The sequence below is a fragment of the Cherax quadricarinatus genome, chromosome 11, assembly GCF_038502225.1.
Source record: "Cherax quadricarinatus isolate ZL_2023a chromosome 11, ASM3850222v1, whole genome shotgun sequence".
NCBI lineage: Eukaryota > Metazoa > Arthropoda > Malacostraca > Decapoda > Parastacidae > Cherax > Cherax quadricarinatus.
Window position 1 is genome coordinate 48,383,515 of NC_091302.1, and position 21,505 is coordinate 48,405,019.

Consider the following 21,505-nt stretch of genomic DNA (forward strand, 5'->3'; position numbering starts at 1 on the left):
CTGTGTTAGTTGTGTGTTGCTGCAGCCACGGTACTGTGTTAGCTGTGTGTTGTTTCAGCCACAGTATTGTGTTAGTTGTGTGTTGTTTCAGCCACAGTATTGTGTTAGTTGTGTGTTGTTTCAGCCACAGTATTGTGTTAGTTGTGTGTTGTTTCAGCCACGGTACTGTGTTAGCTGTGTGTTGTTTCAGCCACAGTATTGTGTTAGTTGTGTGTTGTTTCAGCCACAGTATTGTGTTAGTTGTGTGTTGTTTCAGCCACAGTATTGTGTTAGTTGTGTGTTGTTTCAGCCACGGTATTGTGTTAGTTGTGTGTTGTTTCAGCCACAGTATTGTGTTAGTTGTGTGTTGTTTCAGCCACGGTATTGTGTTAGTTGTGTGTTGTTTCAGCCACAGTATTGTGTTAGTTGTGTGTTGTTTCAGCCACAGTATTGTGTTAGTTGTGTGTTGTTTCAGCCACGGTATTGTGTTAGCTGTGTGTTGTTTCAGCCACAGTATTGTGTTAGTTGTGTGTTGTTTCAGCCACGGTACTGTGTTAGTTGTGTGTTGTTTCAGCCACAGTATTGTGTTAGCTGTGTGTTGTTTCAGCCACAGTATTGTGTTAGTTGTGTGTTGTTTCAGCCACGGTACTGTGTTAGCTGTGTGTTGTTTCAGCCACAGTATTGTGTTAGTTGTGTGTTGTTTCAGCCACAGTATTGTGTTAGTTGTGTGTTGTTTCAGCCACAGTATTGTGTTAGTTGTGTGTTGTTTCAGCCACAGTATTGTGTTAGTTGTGTGTTGTTTCAGCCACAGTATTGTGTTAGTTGTGTGTTGTTTCAGCCACAGTATTGTGTTAGCTGTGTGTTGTTTCAGCCACAGTATTGTGTTAGTTGTGTGTTGTTTCAGCCACAGTATTGTGTTAGTTGTGTGTTGTTTCAGCCACGGTATTGTGTTAGTTGTGTGTTGTTTCAGCCACGGTATTGTGTTAGCTGTGTGTTGTTTCAGCCACAGTATTGTGTTAGTTGTGTGTTGTTTCAGCCACGGTACTGTGTTAGCTGTGTGTTGTTTCAGCCACAGTATTGTGTTAGTTGTGTGTTGTTTCAGCCACAGTATTGTGTTAGTTGTGTGTTGTTTCAGCCACGGTACTGTGTTAGTTGTGTGTTGTTTCAGCCACAGTATTGTGTTAGTTGTGTGTTGTTTCAGCCACGGTACTGTGTTAGTTGTGTGTTGTTTCAGCCACGGTATTGTGTTAGTTGTGTGTTGTTTCAGCCACGGTACTGTGTTAGCTGTGTGTTGTTTCAGCCACAGTATTGTGTTAGTTGTGTGTTGTTTCAGCCACGGTATTGTGTTAGTTGTGTGTTGTTGCAGCCACGGTATTGTGTTAGTTGTGTGTTGTTTCAGCCACGGTATTGTGTTAGTTGTGTGTTGTTGCAGCCACAGTATTGTGTTAGTTGTGTGTTGTTTCAGCCACGGTATTGTGTTAGTTGTGTGTTGTTTCAGCCACAGTATTGTGTTAGTTGTGTGTTGTTGCAGCCACAGTATTGTGTTAGTTGTGTGTTGTTTCAGCCACGGTATTGTGTTAGCTGTGTGTTGTTTCAGCCACAGTATTGTGTTAGTTGTGTGTTGTTTCAGCCACGGTATTGTGTTAGTTGTGTGTTGTTGCAGCCACGGTACTGTGTTGTTGCAGCCACGGTATTGTGTTAGCTGTGTGTTGTTGCAGCCACGGTATTGTGTTGTTGCAGCCACGGTATTGTGTTGTTGCAGCCACGGTATTGTGTTAGCTGTGTGTTGTTGCAGCCACGGTATTGTGTTGTTGCAGCCACGGTATTGTGTTGTTGCAGCCACGGTATTGTGTTAGCTGTGTGTTGTTGCAGCCACGGTATTGTGTTGTTGCAGCCACGGTATTGTGTTAGCTGTGTGTTGTTGCAACCACGGTATTGTGTTAGCTGTGTGTTGTTGCAGCCACGGTATTGTGTTGTTGCAACCACGGTATTGTGTTAGCTGTGTGTTGTTTCAGCCACGGTATTGTGTTGTTGCAACCACGGTATTGTGTTAGCTGTGTGTTGTTTCAGCCACGGTATTGTGTTAGTTGTGTGTTGTTTCAGCCACGGTATTGTGTTAGTTGTGTGTTGTTGCAGCCACGGTATTGTGTTAGCTGTGTGTTGTTTCAGCCACGGTATTGTGTTAGTTGTGTGTTGTTTCAGCCACGGTATTGTGTTAGTTGTGTGTTGTTTCAGCCACGGTATTGTGTTAGTTGTGTGTTGTTTCAGCCACGGTATTGTGTTAGTTGTGTGTTGTTGCAGCCACGGTATTGTGTTAGTTGTGTGTTGTTTCAGCCACGGTATTGTGTTAGTTGTGTGTTGTTGCAGCCACGGTATTGTGTTAGCTGTGTGTTGTTGCAGCCACGGTATTGTGTTGTTGCAGCCACGGTATTGTGTTAGTTGTGTGTTGTTTCAGCCACGGTATTGTGTTAGTTGTGTGTTGTTTCAGCCACGGTATTGTGTTAGTTGTGTGTTGTTGCAGCCACGGTATTGTGTTAGCTGTGTGTTGTTGCAGCCACGGTATTGTGTTGTTGCAACCACGGTATTGTGTTAGCTGTGTGTTGTTGCAGCCACGGTATTGTGTTGTTGCAGCCACGGTATTGTGTTAGTTGTGTGTTGTTTCAGCCACGGTATTGTGTTAGTTGTGTGTTGTTTCAGCCACGGTATTGTGTTAGTTGTGTGTTGTTTCAGCCACGGTATTGTGTTAGTTGTGTGTTGTTTCAGCCACGGTATTGTGTTAGTTGTGTGTTGCTGCAGCCACGGTATTGTGTTGTTGCAGCCACGGTATTGTGTTAGCTGTGTGTTGTTGCAGCCACGGTATTGTGTTGTTGCAGCCACGGTATTGTGTTGTTGCAGCCACGGTATTGTGTTAGTTGTGTGTTGTTGCAGCCACGGTATTGTGTTAGCTGTGTGTTGTTGCAGCCACGGTATTGTGTTAGCTGTGTGTTGTTGCAGCCACGGTATTGTGTTAGCTGTGTGTTGTTGCAGCCACGGTATTGTGTTAGTTGTGTATTGTTGCAGCCAGGGTATTGTGTTAGTTGTGTATTGTTGCAGCCACGGTATTGTGTTAGTTGTGTATTGTTGCAGCCAGGGTATTGTGTTAGTTGTGTATTGTTGCAGCCAGGGTATTGTGTTAGTTGTGTATTGTTGCAGCCAGGGTATTGTGTTAGTTGTGTATTGTTGCAGCCAGGGTATTGTGTTAGTTGTGTATTGTTGCAGCCACAGTATTGTGTTAGTTGTGTATTGTTGCAACCACGGTATTGTGTTAGTTGTGTGTTGTTGCAACCACGGTATTGTGTTAGTTGTGTGTTGTTGCAGCCACGGTATTGTGTTAGTTGTGTATTGTTGCAACCACGGTATTGTGTTAGTTGTGTATTGTTGCAGTCACAGTATTGTGTTAGTTGTGTGTTGTTGCAGCCACGGTATTGTGTTAGTTGTGTGTTGTTGCAACCACGGTATTGTGTTAGTTGTGTGTTGTTGCAGCCACGGTATTGTGTTAGTTGTGTGTTGTTGCAGCCACGGTATTGTGTTAGTTGTGTGTTGTTGCAACCACGGTATTGTGTTAGTTGTGTGTTGTTGCAACCACGGTATTGTGTTAGTTGTGTGTTGTTGCAACCACGGTATTGTGTTAGTTGTGTGTTGTTGCAACCACGGTATTATTTTTATCATTATAACAGATAACAAACTCTTACATTATATATTATAGTATTACGGTTTCATTATATAATTAAATACTCCATTATAATATTTTTGAGACAATGTTGCATATGCAAGATCAAGTTCTATTGAGATTTGAATCTATGAAAAAATTGCACTTCTGTACATGATGATCCACTATCTGTACAATCAGGTTGTTGGTTGTTACTCACTGCACCCAGGATGACCAGGAGGCGACCATCCTGAGTGTCCCGCAGCGACTGGGTGACCTGATTGTCTGTGGTGGTGATGCCAGTCATGTAGTGGGCGGCAGCCATGAGCTGACCTGTGGTCTGGTGTAAGGTGAGCAGGTGTAGACCAGCATGGCAGGCAGCAAGCTTCCCTCCCCAGCACGTGGTCTCATTGACACAGCTGTACACCTGCAGGTGGAACACGGGGTTCGTGTTGCACTCTTGTAAACTTCTCAGTAGGCGCTTCTATAATAGTGATTACAAAACACAGACTTTTGCAACATTGATAGTGAGACTATGTCCAAACCAAAGCTAACTCACCAAATTTATATCTGAAATTCTGCCCAGATTTATAAAAAATAAGTCACACCCAGACCTGAACCACATCTGTGGTAATTTGAGAGGCAATCGAATCCAAAATAAAGAACTGTGAGATTACCTGACGTCCGTCCACCGATAACGTTACTCCTGTGGCGTTGATTGTGATGTCCAACAGGAGGCTACCCTCATCAGCGTCTTGGTCTTCGAGAAGTGAATTTCTTGCAGGAGTTTTGGTTTTGGGAAAGAAAGTTTGAGTAGACTCTTGAGGTTTAACAGTGGAAGATGCGGGTGTTTTTGGAGTTCTCGAGGCTGAAGTATCAGAGACTTTTGAACCATTGGAAATGGAATATTTAGAGGTGTTTGGAGTTCTGGAAATGGAACTATCAAAAGCCTTTGAACTTCTGGAAGTAGACGTATCAGGGGTCTTTGAAGGTCTGGAAGTAGAAGTATCAGGAGCCTTCGGATAACTGGAAATGGAGGCATTAAAATGTTTTTGATTCAACTCAGTATCACTAGGATTTTCTCTTTTATGCATGAAAGCTGCAGTTACATATCGACCTGCTGGAATAGAAATTTCAGCAAACTCTTGTTCTTCAGAATTAGATACATTTCGAACCTCTCGAGGCCTGTGTTGAGAAATAACAGGTGCCTTCTGAATGAAGGCTTTCCGATAGATGGAGGTATCTAATTCGCCAGCACTTGTACTCTGAAGAGCTAAGAGCCTTCGAGAGATCTGAATCGTTTTTGGATTGGCTTGAATATCATACTCTTCGCCAGAAGGCGCTGCTCTCAATCTTCTGTTGGTGTTTATAAGAGCACCTTTCTTGTCCTCCACATAGACACCCATGTGTTTGTTGTGTTTCTCAGCAGCGTTTGTCATCACACGTAAATCTTCACTGTTTTTCTTTCCTGGTCCTTCATTGTTACTTGAAATTTCCTTGACGCTGTGCTCTGTTGCGTGTTCCTTACCTTTGCTTCTCACTGTTTTCAGTAACTTGCTGTTATCGCTATCGTTCTTGGAGGGCACAGTTTCTCTCCTACCTTCAGTTAGTTTCGATGCAGCATCAACACCAGAATGATTCTTGAGCGTCATATGATACAGCAGGATGGTGATTGTGATGGTCACCCCCAGCTGCTGGGTAGTGATGGACACCATGGTGTCAGCGCTGACCTAGTTCTCGAATCATACGCGTAGGATTATAGTCACATTGGGGCCAAATTTACGGGTGGGAGGATGCTAGAGGAGGTTTTAAAGGCGTTAACCAACAGTGTAAATAGTCACAGACCCGACCGAAATTAGCAAACGGAGGGTCGAGCCTTCACCACCTCTTGCTCTGACTAACCCACACGAGTTAACCGCTTCACATAAAAACTAATGAAACTTCTAACAACCTGTTAAGCACAAGTAAGACAGAGTTAGTTCTAATGTGCACGAGAAATAATCTTGAATATCTTCCTAATATTTCCTTATATATTTTTTCTTCTTGCGTAATGTAAAAATATTAAATAAAACGTAATATTCTACCTCTTGATATATTATATTCTCAGAATTTCGTTACCGAGTTTATAGAAAGACTTATTTTTGTTTTTTTTTCCAAAATTGACGTGACTAAAGTACAATAAAAAACATATACTGAGTGTGGTGAAGTGTGTTGGTATTGACCTCTCTAGCACACACTCTCTTTCTCAGTCTTGTTACCTTCACGTCACGGTCACAGCTAAGGAAATGTGAAACTGTGATATTCTACTATAGTTACCCTGTAAAATATCGAGTCACTGTATGTTCTGGGGAGTACTGAAGTAGATGAATACTGAGTTGCTTGCAGCGTTGTTGAAGACTCTGATTACTTCGAAGCGATGGGAAGTTAAGGGGCACGTAAGTTCTCCCGTCGTCTAATAACGTTCATTTTTCCACTATAATCCGCCTTGTCCATAATTACTAACACATTTGCTTTGTCTGTTTCGTAAGGTGAAGTCTAGAATCTTTCTTTAATTCATGGTATAACTTAACAAATCTTTGAGAACAATGAGCACTTGAGTATATTATCAGAAGACAGGGGAACTTGTGTGCCTCTTAAAACCCCAAGCCAAGCCAAGGAAACTAAGCAGTGTGGCTTGTTTCTACTGTGAGTCCTAAAGGATACGAACCACAAACGGTTCCCCCCAGCAGTAGCAGTTGACCAAGCAGCAGCTGGGTGAACAGCAACAGCAGTAGGTGTAAGATGACTCGCCCACACGTCTCTCCCAGCCCAGGATGCCACCCACAACAGTCGACTAACACCCAGGCACCTATTTACTGCTGGGTGAACAGGAACATCAGCAGACGTAAGAAGACTCGCCCACACGTCTCTCCCAGCCCGTTGGGAAGGGGAATCGAACCACTTACCACCAGGTGTATGACACAACTGGCCTCTGCGGTGAGCTGGCGTCCCGCGAGGCGATTTCCTGCGACACCAGTCGCTACTCCTCTTCACGTTTTTCCTTGTATTTACTAGTCGCTTTTTCCTGATCTCTGTTGCTCTCTGACTTACCTATCAGGGGGAGGAGGGGGAGGGGGAGTGGGAGGGGGTAGGGGACGAATCTGGCAACACTGTTAAGATCGGCATTTATTTTTTTTTTTTGGTTGTTACCGTTATTTCCGTTTTTCATTTATTATTATTTTGTTAACGTCCTTGCTTGAATTTTTTTTGGGGGGATTGATGGAGCAAGGGAGCGCCAGAAGCAACAATCTGGTTGATCAGGCAATTAACGATACGGTTATTACTACCCTTGAATTTATTGTACTCAGGAAGTACTCATCTTGAGGGGCGATCAGAGCGTTCCTACCTACCTGGAGGAGTCTACCTGGAGGGCATTCCGGGGATCAACGCCCCCGCGGCCCGGTCCATGACCAGGCCTCCTGGTGGATCAGGGCCTGATCAACCAGGCTGTTACTGCTGGCCGCACGCAATCCAACGTACGAACCACAGCCCGGCTGATCCGGCACCGTCTTTAGGTATCTGTCCAGCTCCCTCTTGAAGACAACCAGGGGTCTACCGGTAATGCCCCTTATTGCTGGTGGGAGGCTGTTGAACAGTCTTGGGCTCCGGACACTTATTGTGTTTTCTCTTAGTGTACCAGTGACGCCCCTACTTTTCACTGGGGGTATGTTGCATCGCCTGCCAAGTCTCTTTCTTTCGTATGGAGTGATTGCTGTGTGCATATTAGGGGTTAGATTCCTTTTAGGAGGATTAGATCCTTTCTGAAGAGGATCAGATCCTTTTGAGGAGGATCAGATCCTCTTGAGGAGGATTACATCTTTTTTGAGAAGGATCAGATTCTCTTGAGGAAGATTAGATCTTTCTTAGGAGGATCAGATTTCTTTCAGGAGGATTAGATCCTCTTAAGCAGGATTAAATCCTTTTTGAGGAGGTTGAGATTAATTTGAAGAGGTCTGGATTCTCTTGAGGATGTTTAGACTAGGGAGAGTTGAGGTTCTCGTGAGGAGCATTAGATCCTCTTGAAGAGCATTATATCCTCTCGAAAAACATCAGATCCTCTTAAAACGTCATCAGATTCTCTTAAAACAGCATCAGATCCTCTTGAGGAGCATCAGATCCTCTTGAGGAGCACCAGATCCTCTTGAGGAGCACCAGATCCTCTTGAGCATCAGATCCTCGTGAGCATCAGATCCTCTTGAAGAGCATCGGATCCGGTTCATCTTAAAAGATGATCAGATTCTCTTAAAGGAGCATCAGATCCTCTTAAAAGAGCATCAGATACTCTTAAGGGAGACTGAGTCTTCCTACTTAAAGGATCATCATATAAGATCCAAGAGGACTCGACCGTCTCATTAAGAGGATTAAGTGCCGTCGTAGAAGCGCGTTTGATGCTGACGAAAGGTTCTTGATCCGAGGAAGCGGCGCTACCCCTCCCCCCTTCCGTGACCCCCGACCCCCAGACACTGAATAACCCTCACTACAGGTTTAGCGCTTCCTCACGTTATATCTTATATTCTTTAATCTTCGCAATTGAAAGATATTTGTGTGTGTGTGTGTGTGTGTGTGTGTGTGTGTGTGTGTACGTATGTACGTACTCGCCTAGTACTCACCTAGTTGAGGTTGCAGGGGTCGATTCAAAGCTCCTGGCCCCGCCTCTTCACTGGTCGCTACTAGGTCACTCTCTGAACCGTGAGCTTTATCAGTCTTGTAGAATGTACAGCATAGGGCAGTAGATGTGGCTTATATACTGTAGTCAGGTGAGGCGAAGCAGGAGGAGGCGGGGTCATAGTGGAACCATCCACTAGTCGAAGTAGGTCTTCGTCCAAAGGTTGGACAAGTGTTGAAAAATTCTTTGTATCAAGATCCCATGATGCTGCAGTATCTGACATTATTTCTTATGGGAAATATTGCTTCAGTTTTCATACGATTCAGCTTTCGTTAGACTTTTCGAACAGATTAGTCATGAAAACTGAGGTTCCACTGTATATTATTCATCGAATTCAGCACTTCTGTGCAACAGTGTGTGTGTGCGTGTGTGTGTATGTGTGTGTGTGTGTGCTAACCTAGTTGTGGTTGCAGGGGTCGATTCACAGCTTCTGGCCTGACCTCAGCTAACCCAATGTGAAGGCAGCAGCACTCAGTGTTCATGACCGGCTCTGGTATGAAGCCGTTCAAAACTAAGATATATGACTAAGGGTTCATTAAACTCATGTAACCCAGAAGAACCTAACTGAAAAGAAAGATAGAGATGGTTAAAAAATTACGTGTGTGAGTGCATGGTTACTGGCACTAATTTGTTCGGCAGTGGCTGGTACCTTGGCACTCTAGACGAACGACTTTGGTGATAATTTTTTAACCATCTCTCTCTCTCTCTCTCTCTCTCTCTCTCTCTCTCTCTCTCTCTCTCTCTCTCTCTCTCTCTCTCTCTCTCTCTCTCTCTCTCTCTCTCTCTCTCTCTCTCATAGGTTAGGTTAATCTGGGGTAGATGAGTTTAATGAGCCCTTATATAGCCTAGTTTAGAACGGCTTTATACCAGAGCCGGTCATGTACTCTTAGAGTGCTGTTTCCTTCAAGAGAGGCTCAGGTCAAATTAACTTGACATATTTAGCGATTATCATGGTCATTATCATGGTTACTAACATGGTCATTATCATGGTTATTAGCATGGTTATTATCATTTTTATTGTCATGGTTATTGTCATGGATGGTACTATTGGTCAATGTACTCGTAGTGGAAGAGGAGGAGAAGCAGGAGAAGACGAGAGGGAAGAAGTGGGCCACTCCGTTATTGTTTTTACTGTGATGAATCAGGGTTAATCCCTGGGATTTTTACCGATCCTGTCAGCCCTGAGTGATCCATCTGGGAACCCGTGGACCATCAGGGGCCCCGTGGACCATCAGGGGCCCCGTGGATCATCAGGGGCCCCGTGGACCATCAGGGGCCCCGTAGGCCATCAGGGGCCCTGTGGACCATCAGGGACCCCGTGGCTCCAGAGGTCCTCTATATACAAATACACACAGGCTATGTACACTGAGATGAGTGTATCAGTGTATATTCACTGAAAGGAGTGTATATCTCAGTGTATATACACTGAGAGGAGTGTATCAGTGTACATGCACTGAGAGGAGTGTATCAGTGTATATACACTGAGGGGAGTGTATATCTCAGTGTATATACACTGAGAGGAGTGTATCAGTGTATATACACTGAGAGGAGTGTATCAGTGTATATACACTGAGAGGAGTGTATCAGTGTATATACAATGAGGGGAGTGTATCAGTGTATATACACTGAGAGGAGTGTATCAGTGTATATACACTATAGAGAGGAGTGTATCAGTGTATATACACTGAGAGGAGTGTATCAGTGTATATACACTGAGAGGAGTGTATCAGTGTATATACACTGAGAGGAGTGTATCAGTGTATATACAATGAGGGAAGTGTATATCTCAGTGTATATACACTGAGAGGAGTGTATCAGTGTATATACACTGAGAGGAGTGTATCAGTGTATATACACTGAGAGGAGTGTATCAGTGTATATACACTGAGGGGAGTGTATATCTCAGTGTATATACACTGAGAGGAGTGTATCAGTGTATATACACTGAGGGGAGTGTATATCTCAGTGTATATACACTGAGAGGAGTGTATCAGTGTATATACACTGAGGGGAGTGTATATCTCAGTGTATATACACTGAGAGAAGTGTATCAGTGTATATACGCTGAGGGGAGTGTATATCTCAGTGTACATACATTGAGGGGAGTGTATCAGTGTATATACACTGAGGGGAGTGTATATCTCAGTGTATATACACTGAGGGGAGTGTATCAGTGTATATACACTGAGGGGAGTGTATATCTCAGTGTATATACACTGAGGGGAGTGTATATATCAGGGTATATACACTGAGAGGAGTGTATCAGTGTATATACACTGAGGGGAGTGTATCAGTGTATATACACTGAGGGGAGTGTATATCTCAGTGTATATACACTGAGGGAAGTGTATATCTCAGTGTATATACACTGAGGGGAGTGTATATATCAGGGTATATACACTGAGAGGAGTGTATCAGTGTATATACACTGAGGGGAGTGTATATATCAGTGTATATACACTGAGGGGAGTGTATATCTCAGTGTATATACACTGAGGGGAGTGTATATCTCAGTGTATATATACTGAGAGGAGTGTATCAGTGTACATACACTGAGAGGTTAATCCGTACTTAAATTAATAAATTACTTTTGACTGGTGGTGAACAGGTGACGTCCAACCTTAATAACGCTCCTGTAGTCGATAGGCTTGAAACTCCATTACCCAGCCAGCTGTGAAGGTTCCCCCAACATTGCTAGCAGTGAGGTAGAGGAGGCTGGGCTTGTAGAACACGGGGATGGCTCTCTGAACGCGCAGTGAATATATAGGGTAGATGTGATTGTGGTGATGGTGGTAGTGTTGTTGGTATTAGTACTGATAACAGGGGTATTGGTGGTGGTAGTGGTGCTAGTAGTGGTAGAAGGGGTTGTTATAGCTAGGGTAGTAGTTGTGGTAGTGATAATGATAGTGGTGGTGGCAGCAGTAGAGATAATAGTGGTTGAAGTAGTGGTAGCAGTAGCGATAGTAGTGGTGGTAGTAGTTGAAGTGGTAGTGGTGGTAGTAGTGGTAGTACTGTGTTTACTCTTAGTGTACCAGTGGCGCCCCTACTTTTCGTTGGGGGTATGTTGCATCGCCTGTCAAGTCTTTTGATTTCGTAGGGAGTGATTTGTGTGTGCATATTAGGGACCAGTCCCTCCAGAATCTTCCAGGTGTAGACTATGATATATCTCTCTCGCCTGCGCTCCAGTGAGTACAAGTCAAGTGCTTCCAGGCGCTCCCAGTAGTTAAGGTGTTTGATGGAACTTATACGTGTAGTACAGGTTCTCTGTACATTCTCTAGATCTGCAATTTCACCTGACTTGAATGGAGATGTTAATGTACAACAGTATTCCAGCCTAGAGAGAACAAGTGATTTAAAAAGGATCGTCACTGACTTAGCATCTCTTGTCTTGAATGTTCTCATTATCTCTCCAAGAGAGAACCCGCAGTAATGGATTTAAATTCGACAAGTTTAGATTTAGAAAGGACATAGGAAAGTATTGGTTTGGAAATAGGGTAGTTGATGAGTGGAACAGTCTACCTAGATGGGTTATTGATGCTAGGACTTTAGGTAGCTTCAAATTTAGGTTGGATAAATATATGAGTGGGACGTGTTGGATTTGAGTGGGACTTGCAAATGAGTGCATAAAGTTATCAGACCTTATTTCTTGGGGAGCATTGAAAATTAGGTTGGGCAAATATTTTGTTAGTGGGATTGATTGTAAAGGACCTGCCTAGTATGGGCCAACAGGCCTGCTGCAGTGTTCCTCCTTTCTTATGTTCTTATGTTCTTATTATCCATCCTATCAGTTTCCTCGCAGATGTGATAGTGGCATTGCTGTGATCCATGAAGGTGAGATCCTCAGACATTACCACTCCCAGGTCCTTCACATTATTTTTCCGCTCTAGTGTGTGATTAGAGTTTGTAGTATACTCAGTCCTAATTATTATTTCTTCCAGTTTTCCATAACGGAGTAGTTGGAATTTGTCTTCATTGAACATCATATTGCTCTCTGTTGCCCATTGTAAAACTTTGTTTATATCTTCTTGGAGCTTTGCCGTGTCCTCAGTAGATGACACTCTCATGCAGATCCTAGTATCGTCTGCAAAGGATGATACGGTGCTGTGGTTTACATCTCTGTGTATGTCTGATATGAGAATAAGGAACAGGATAGGTGCGAGTACTGTGCCTTGTGGAACAGAGCTCTTCACTATGGCAGCTTCAGATTTAACTCTGTTTACCACTACTCTTTGTGTTCGACCGGTTAGAAAGTTGAAGATCCATCTGCCCTCTTTGCCAGTTATCCCTTTAGCATGTGGTAGTAGTGGTAGTGGTGGCAATTGTGGTAGTAGTGGCGGTAGTAGTAGTAGTAGTAGTAATAGTGATAGTGGTGATAGTAATGGTAGTAGTGGTAGTGGTGGTAGTAGTGGTAGTGGTAGTAGTGGTAATGGGAGTAATGGTGGTAGTTGTGGTAGTAGTGGTAGGGTGATAGTAGTGGTGGTAGTAGCTTCATAAAGAATGAATCAGTGTTGGTCCCAGATGCTTGTGTCATCACCACGCTCATCTGCAGCGCTCGTTCTCTCTCTCTCTCTCTCTCTCTCTCTCTCTCTCTCTCTCTCTCTCTCTCTCTCTCTCTCTCTCTCTCTCTCTCTCTCTCTCTCTCTCTCTCTCTCTCTCTTTCTCTCTGACTTAAACGAAGATTTGGAGAAACCAGATTACGTACGTACTGATTAACACGTGGTCACTAGAACACGGTGACAGTGGTGACATCACAGTATTCAGAAAACCCGTGACAAAATAGCGAACTTCCAAGCGCTTTAGTGATTTTTCACATTATCAAGGAACCGAAAAAAAAAAAGATAAACAGAAAGGCATATAAGAACGAGATTACACCTCGCGGTCAACTTACAACACCTGACCTTTTATAATGATGATGTAGGTGAGGTGGGCAAGTACCTGTCAAACACAGTTGATATTCTCCCCAAGCTTTAAGACTTTAACTATCTTCACTGTCACTCACGTGACAGTGATGGGTCTGGTGACTACGTGACAGTGATGGGTCTGGTGACTACGTGACAGTGATGGATCTGGTGACTACGTGTTAGTGATGGGTCTGGTGACCACGGGCTAGTGATGGGTCTGGTGACCACGTGCTAGTGATAGGTCTGGTGATCACGTGCTAGTGATGGGTTTGGTGACCACGTGCTAGTAATGGGTCTGGGACCGAGGTCTGTTGATCCACATGGCTTAAGACCAGTTTTTGCTCTGTCTTAATGAGTTTTTCTTAGATGGGCAGATATATGGCGCTGAGAGATATCTCTCAGCCTTGTGACGCATCTCTCAGCACTTGAAATGTATTTCTCAGCGCTGAGATTCATATCTCAGCGCTGAGATGCATGTCTCAGCGCTGAGATACATGTCTCAGCGCTAAGATGCATATCTCAGCACTTGAAATGTATTTCTCAGTACTTGAGATGTATATCTCAGCGCTGAGATGTATTTCGGCTGGGAGAAATATCTCAGCGCTGAGACATGTCTGTAGATACTTTGTTTGTATCTTGCATGCTCTCTCTCTCTCTCTCTCTCTCTCTCTCTCTCTCTCTCTCTCTCTCTCTCTCTCTCTCTCTCTCACACACACTAACGCAGCCACTTTCTCTCACTTTTAGATAGATGCTCCCCTCTCTCACTCAGTCTCTCACACAGTCCCTCACTCACCCAGTCTCTCACTTACACAGTCCCTCAACTCACACAGTCCCTCAACTTACCCAGTCCCTCAACTCACACAGTCCCTCAACTCACACAGTCCCTCACTCACCCAGTCTCTCACTTACACACTCCCTCAACTCACCCAGTCTCTCACTTACACAGTCCCTCAACTCACACAGTCCCTCATCTCACACAGTCCCTCACTCACCCAGTCTCTCTCTCTCACTTCCAGAAGGATGTTCCCTACGTTCCAGGTACGCCTGCTAGGTATGGACCCTGGCAGTGATTATATGTTGATGATGGACTTTATACCAGTGGACGACAAGCGCTACAGATACGCCTTCCACAGGTACGTAGACCAGTGCTTCAGAGAACCCGCAAGTTGGTTAACTAGACACATGTGTAACATTTGGATATCGTTACTGTGGACGATAAATTAGATACATGTGTAACACTTCGGTATCTTTATTGTGGTTAAAGATATATAAGTGTTGCATATGTGTGTAATTTATGAGCCGTCCACAGGTAACTGCATCATCCCCCGTATATTCACGGGAGTGGGAGGCTGTACATGGGTGCACATGGGAATAGACGATAATACATGTGGGTACATGGGGGGTACACAGATAGTAGAGGACTTGAAAATTGCAAATTTGCAAGCCGCGACTATCTGTTGAGAACTATCTTACTTTGGCTTAGACTAAGGACTATCGTGTATTATCTGGGGGTGTGAATGTGAACACCTATCTCCTTTTGTCTACAATAAGAGCTATCGTGTATTACCAGGGCGTAAGAGTGAAGGAACTATGTATCTATACTTAGAGCTATCGTCTCTTAGTTAGGTGTGTGTGTGTGTGTGTGTGTGTGTGTGTGTGTGTGTGTGTGTGTGTGTGTGTGTGTGTGTGTGTGTGTGTGTGTGTGTGTGTGTGTGTGTGTGTGTGTGTGTGTGTGTGTGTGTGTGTGTGTGTGTGTGTGTGTGAGTGTGCGTGTGTGTGTATGTGTGTGTGTAACCCCCTCTTTTTCTTTAAGGTACCTCCTATCCTCCTCTCCTATATTTACTGGCTCCCTCATCTTCGTGTATTAGTGTAACTAGTCAGTGGTCCAAGTCGGACCGAAATGTCGTCATAAGCGTCTTTCTCCCATGCGTGGGTTATTTATGTAACGTATTAAGTTAGTGAGTGGAGAAACGTAACTAAACGTAATTTGAGCGAATGGTTTGTGAGTTGTAAGGCAGATTTTTTTAGATTTTGCTACCGAAGTGGCTAGTTTATTGTGCATCCCATATCCATCCTGTGGAGGGTAGCGCAAGAGCATATGGATACACAAAACGCCTCGGAACTAGGTCCCAAAAGAGTTAACAGGAGTGCATCTGGATTTATAGCTAAAGTTCACTTATCTAACTAAGGCAGCATCTGTATTTTGTAATCTAACTCACCCACCTTCTTGATGAGGGTCATTAACGACTGTGGTGTCATCTCATCCAACAGCTCCTCCTGGATCGTAGCTGGCAAAGCTGACCCCAACTCGCCTCCGAGGATTCACGTCCATCCAGACTCACCCGCCAAGGGGGGGCAGTGGATGAAGCAGGTGCTCTCCTTCGACAAGCTTAAGCTCACCAACAACCAGCTGGATGACAACGGCCACGTGAGTCATCACGTGGTTGTCGTGACACGTATTGAACAACGCCAGGGTGCTGAGGACCTTTTCATGACAAATTTTGATTGGGGGGGGGGAGTTTCACCCTGTGTTAGAGACTTGCCAAGTGATGACTTAATAAGAGCTGGACACAGGGCGGAAGTTAGTTCTAGTCAAACCTTGTTCCCAACTCTCTCTCTCTCTCTCTCTCTCTCTCTCTCTCTCTCTCTCTCTCTCTCTCTCGTGCTAGCACAATAAGGATGAACCGTTGATAAGATAGAGAGAGAGATAGAAATAAAGAAAGAGTTAATGTAGTATATAGGGAAAAGCTCTAAACCCCTAGGGGTCATAAAAGGTTGGAGAGAATAATGGTAGACCATCAAATTCGGTATAAATAAGAGGAGGACCCAGCACCCAGTTACTACCCTACCTCCTTTAACAACTCCCACTTGTGTAGTTACTATCATACATAGCAGCATATGTTGATTAATTAGACACATGTACAGCAGTTGGGTATCTTTATTGACGAAACGTTTCGCCACACACTGGATTCATCAGTCCTATATAAAGCAGAATGGTGAAGAGCAGAGTTTGAGGTAATCAGTCCCTCAGCCTGGAGTCGATATAATCAGTCCATCAATCTTGAAAAGAATGAGGGACTGATTACCTCAAACTCCTCCTTAGTCTTCACCATTCTACTTTGTATAGGACTGATGAAGCCACTGTGTGGCGAAACGTTTCCTCAATAAAGATACCTAAGTGTTGCACATGTGTCTAATTTATCAACTTGTCGGTTCTCTGAGCCATTCATCTACACTCTACAGTAACAAATACGTCAATTATCTAATTAACCCATAACAAATCAAAGTGATTTGTTGTGTATGTGTAGTAACAATACCGATAATGTGAAAAACTAGACACATGTGCAACATGTGAGTATCTTTATTTGTAGACGTTTCGCCCATCCAGTGGCTTTATCAATACAAATTCAAGGACCTAATTGGTAAAGTCACTGGATGGCGGAGCGTCTACAATAAAGACACCCAGATGTTGCGCTTGTGTCTAATTCTTTATCAAAGTTACTTATTTTCCCTTCGTCTCACTCTCTCCTCGTCTCACTCACTCCTCGTCTCACTCTCTCCTCGTCTCACACTCTCCTCGCCTCACTCTATCCTCGTCTCACACTCTCCTCGTCTCACTCACTCCTCGTCTCACTCTCTCCTCGTCTCACACTCTCCTCGTCTCACTCACTCCTCGTCTCACACTCTCCTCGTCTCACTCACTCCTCGTCTCACACTCTCCTCGTCTCACACTCTCCTCGTCTCACACTCTCCTCGTCTCACACTCTCCTCGTCTCACACTCTCCTCGTCTCACACTCTCCTCGTCTCACACTCTCCTCGTCTCACACTCTCCTCGCCTCACTCACTCCTCGTCTCACTCTCTTCGTCTCACTCTCCTCGTCTCACACTCTCCTCGTCTCACTCACTCACACTCTCCTCGTCTCACTCTCCTCGCCTCACTCTCTCCTCGTCTCACACTCTCCTCGCCTCACTCTCTCCTCGTCTCACACACTCCTCGTCTCACACTCTCCTCGTCTCACTCACTCCTCGCCTCACTCTCTCCTCGTCTCACACACTCCTCGTCTCACACTCTCCTCGTCTCACTCACTCCTCGTCTCACACTCTCCTCGTCTCACTCACTCCTCGCCTCACACTCCTCGTCTCACACTCTCCTCGTCTCACTCACTCCTCGCCTCACTCTCTCCTCGTCTCACTCGCTCCTCGTCTCACACTCTCCTCGTCTCACTCTCTCCTCGTCTCACTCACTCCTCGTCTCACACTCTCCTCGTCTCACTACTCGTTTCACACTCTCCTCGTCTCACACTCTCCTCGTCTCACTCCTCGTCTCACACTCTCCTCGTCTCAGTCCTCGTCTCACACACTCCTCGTCTCACACTCTCCTCGTCTCACACTCTCCTCGTCTCACACTCTCCTCGTCTCACTCCTCGTCTCACACTCTCCACGTCTCACTCCTCGTCTCACACTCTCCTCGTCTCACACTCTCCTCGTCTCACACTCTCCTCGTCTCACTCACTCCTCGTCTCACACTCTCCTCGCCTCACTCACTCCTCGTCTCACACTCTCCTCGCCTCACTCACTCCTCGTCTCACACTCTCCTCGTCTCACTACTCGTCTCACACACTCCTCGTCTCACACTCCTCGTCTCACACTCTCCTCGTCTCACTCACTCCTCGTCTCACACTCTCCTCGTCTCACACTCTCCTCGTCTCACACTCTCCTCGTCTCACACTCTCCTCGTCTCACACTCTCCTCGTCTCACACTCTCCTCGTCTCACACTCTCCTCGTCTCACACTCTCCTCGCCTCACTCACTCCTCGTCTCACACTCTCCTCGTCTCACACTCTCCTCGTCTCACACTCTCCTCGTCTCACTCACTCCTCGTCTCACACTCTCCTCGTCTCACACTCTCCTCGCCTCACTCTCTCCTCGTCTCACACTCTCCTCGCCTCACTCTCTCCTCGTCTCACACACTCCTCGTCTCACACTCTCCTCGTCTCACTCACTCCTCGCCTCACTCTCTCCTCGTCTCACACACTCCTCGTCTCACACTCTCCTCGTCTCACTCACTCCTCGTCTCACACTCTCCTCGTCTCACTCACTCCTCGCCTCACACTCCTCGTCTCACACTCTCCTCGTCTCACTCACTCCTCGCCTCACTCTCTCCTCGTCTCACTCGCTCCTCGTCTCACACTCTCCTCGTCTCACTCTCTCCTCGTCTCACTCACTCCTCGTCTCACACTCTCCTCGTCTCACTACTCGTTTCACACTCTCCTCGTCTCACACTCTCCTCGTCTCACTCCTCGTCTCACACTCTCCTCGTCTCACTCCTCGTCTCACACTCTCCTCGTCTCACTCCTCGTCTCACACACTCCTCGTCTCACACTCTCCTCGTCTCACTCACCCCTCGTCTCACACTCTCCTCGTCTCACTCCTCGTCTCACACTCTCCTCGTCTCATTCCTCGTCTCACACTCTCCTCGTCTCACTTCTCGTCTCACACTCTTCTCGTCTCACTCCTCGTCTCACACTCTCCTCGTCTCAGTCCTCGTCTCACACACTCCTCGTCTCACACTCTCCTCGTCTCACTCCTCGTCTCACACTCTCCTCGTCTCACTCCTCGTCTCACACTCTCCACGTCTCACTCCTCGTCTCACACACTCCTCGTCTCACACTCTGCTCGTCTCACTCACTCCTCGTCTCACACTCTCCTCGTCTCACTCCTCGTCTCACACTCTCCTCGTCTCACTCACTCCTCGTCTCACACTCTCCTCGTCTCACTCCTGGTCTCACACTCTCCTCGTCTCCCCTGCACAGATCATCCTCAACTCCATGCACAGGTACCAGCCCAGGTTCCACGTCGTGTACGTCAACCCCAAGACGGAAGACGTGTCTGCCACCGAGAACTTCAGTACCTTCGTCTTCCCAGAGACCAGGTTTACTGCCGTCACTGCCTATCAGAACCACCGGGTGAGTGGTTTATCACAGCACCGCCTAGTTTACTAGTGGTTTATAGCAGTTCCCCGTTCTTTACTAGTGATTATCACAGTTTCACGCTGTTTATTAGCGGTTTATCACAGCTTCACGTTGTTTACTAGTGGTTTATCACAGTTTCACGTTGTTTACTAGCGGTTTATCACAGTTTCACGTTGTTTACTAGCGGTTTATCACAGTTTCACGTTGTTTACTAGTGGTTTATCAGAGCTCCGCGTTGTTTACTAGTGGTTTATCGCAGTTCCACGTTGTTTACTAGTGGTTTATCACAGCTCCACGTTGTTTACTGATGGTTTATTGCAGCTCCGTGTTGTTTACTAGTGGTTTACTGCAGTTTAGCGTTGTTTACTAGTGGTTTATCACAGTTCCACATTGTCTACGTCACTGTCTGTTAATTACTGGGGTTTCAAATCTATCTACATCGCCAGCGTCAATAGAGCTGCGGGTTAATTGCTCACCACCAGTCAAGAATACTTTAATACCTCAAATATGGATTAATGTTAACTCTCAGTGTATATACACTGAGAGTTGTATATAACAGTGTATATAACTCTGTATATACACTGAAAGTTGTATATAACAGTGTATATAACTCTGTATATACACTGAAAGTTGTATATAACAGTGTATATAACTCTGTATATACACTGAAAGTTGTATATAACAGTGTATATAACTCTGTATATACACTGAGAGTTGTATACAACAGTGTATATAACTCTCAGTGTATATACACTGAGAGTTGTATATAACAGTGTATATAACTCTGTATATACACTGAAAGTTGTATATAACAGTGTATATAACTCTGTATATACACTGAGAGTTGTATACAACAGTGTATATAACTCTCAGTGTATATACACTGAGAGTTGTATATAACAGTGTATATAACTCTGTATATACACTGAGAGTTGTATATAACAGTGTATATAACTCTCAGTGTATATACACTGAGAGTTGTATATAACAGTGTATATAACTCTGTATATACACTGAAAGTTGTATATAACAGTGTATATAACTCTGTATATACACTGAGAGTTGTATACAACAGTGTATATAACTCTGTATATACACTGAAAGTTGTATATAACAGTGTATATAACTCTGTATATACACTGAGAGTTGTATATAACAGTGTATATAACTCTGTATATACACTGAAAGTTGTATATAACAGTGTATATAACTCTGTATATACACTGAAAGTTGTATATAACAGTGTATATAACTCTGTATATACACTGAGAGTTGTATACAACAGTGTATATAACTCTCAGTGTATATACACTGAGAGTTGTATATAACAGTGTATATAACTCTGTATATACACTGAGAGTTGTAACTCTCAGTGTATATAACTCTCAGTGTATATACACTGAGAGTTAGGTCAGGTTAGGAAATGTTAGGTTAAGTTAGACTAGCTTAGGTTACACTAGGTTAGGAATGGTCAAGTTAGGCTCGGTTGCCTTGGATCAGCTTACGGTGGCCGATGTAAATCTATAAAACGTCAAACTAGCCACAGATAACCATAGTTAACCACATTTAACCATGTTTAACCTGCGCTGGTGTTACCATCTTGAGTCGTAGCCAAGATGATGTGCACTTGTGATGTGCACTTGTGATGTGTGCTTGTGATGTGCACTTGTGATGTGCACTTGTGATGTACACTTCTGAAGTGCACTTGTGATGTGTGCTTGTGATGTGCACTTGTGATGTGTGCTTGTGATGTGCACTTGTGATGGACACTTCTGAAGTGCACTTGTGATGTGTGCTTGTGATGTGCACTTGTGATGTGTACTTGTGAAGTGTGCTTGTGATGTGTGCTTGTGATGTACACTTGTGATGTACACTTCTGAAGTGCACTAGTGATGTGCACTTGTGAAGTGCACTTGTGATGTGCACTTGTGATGTACACTTGTGATGTACACTTGTGATGTTCACTTGCGAAATGCACTTGTGATGTGCACTTGTGAATTGCACCTGTGATGTTCACTTGTGAAGTACACTTGTGATGTGCACTTGTGAACTGCACCTGTGATGTGCACCTGTGATGTGCACTTGTGAAGTGCTCCTGCGATGTGCATTTGTGAAGTGCACCTGTGATGTGCACCTGTGATGTGCATTTGTGAAGTGCACCTGTGATATGCACTTGTGGAGTGCACCTGTCATGTGCACCTGTGATGTGCACTTGCTCCACATGTAATCACTGTGCTCTCTTAAATTGTGTGTGTGTGT

General features: G+C 44.7%; 1 protein-coding gene across 1 annotated transcript in view; it reads left to right on the forward strand.

The window, feature by feature from the left end:
• The window catches only part of LOC128687587 (T-box transcription factor TBX1-like), a 245,131-nt gene that overhangs the window by 158,046 nt on the left and 65,580 nt on the right, over positions 1–21,505 (forward strand). The window contains 3 exon segments of the mRNA XM_070084095.1: positions 14,290–14,406; positions 15,545–15,701; positions 19,088–19,240. Of these exon segments, the coding sequence (XP_069940196.1) occupies positions 14,290–14,406; positions 15,545–15,701; positions 19,088–19,240 (427 nt within the window).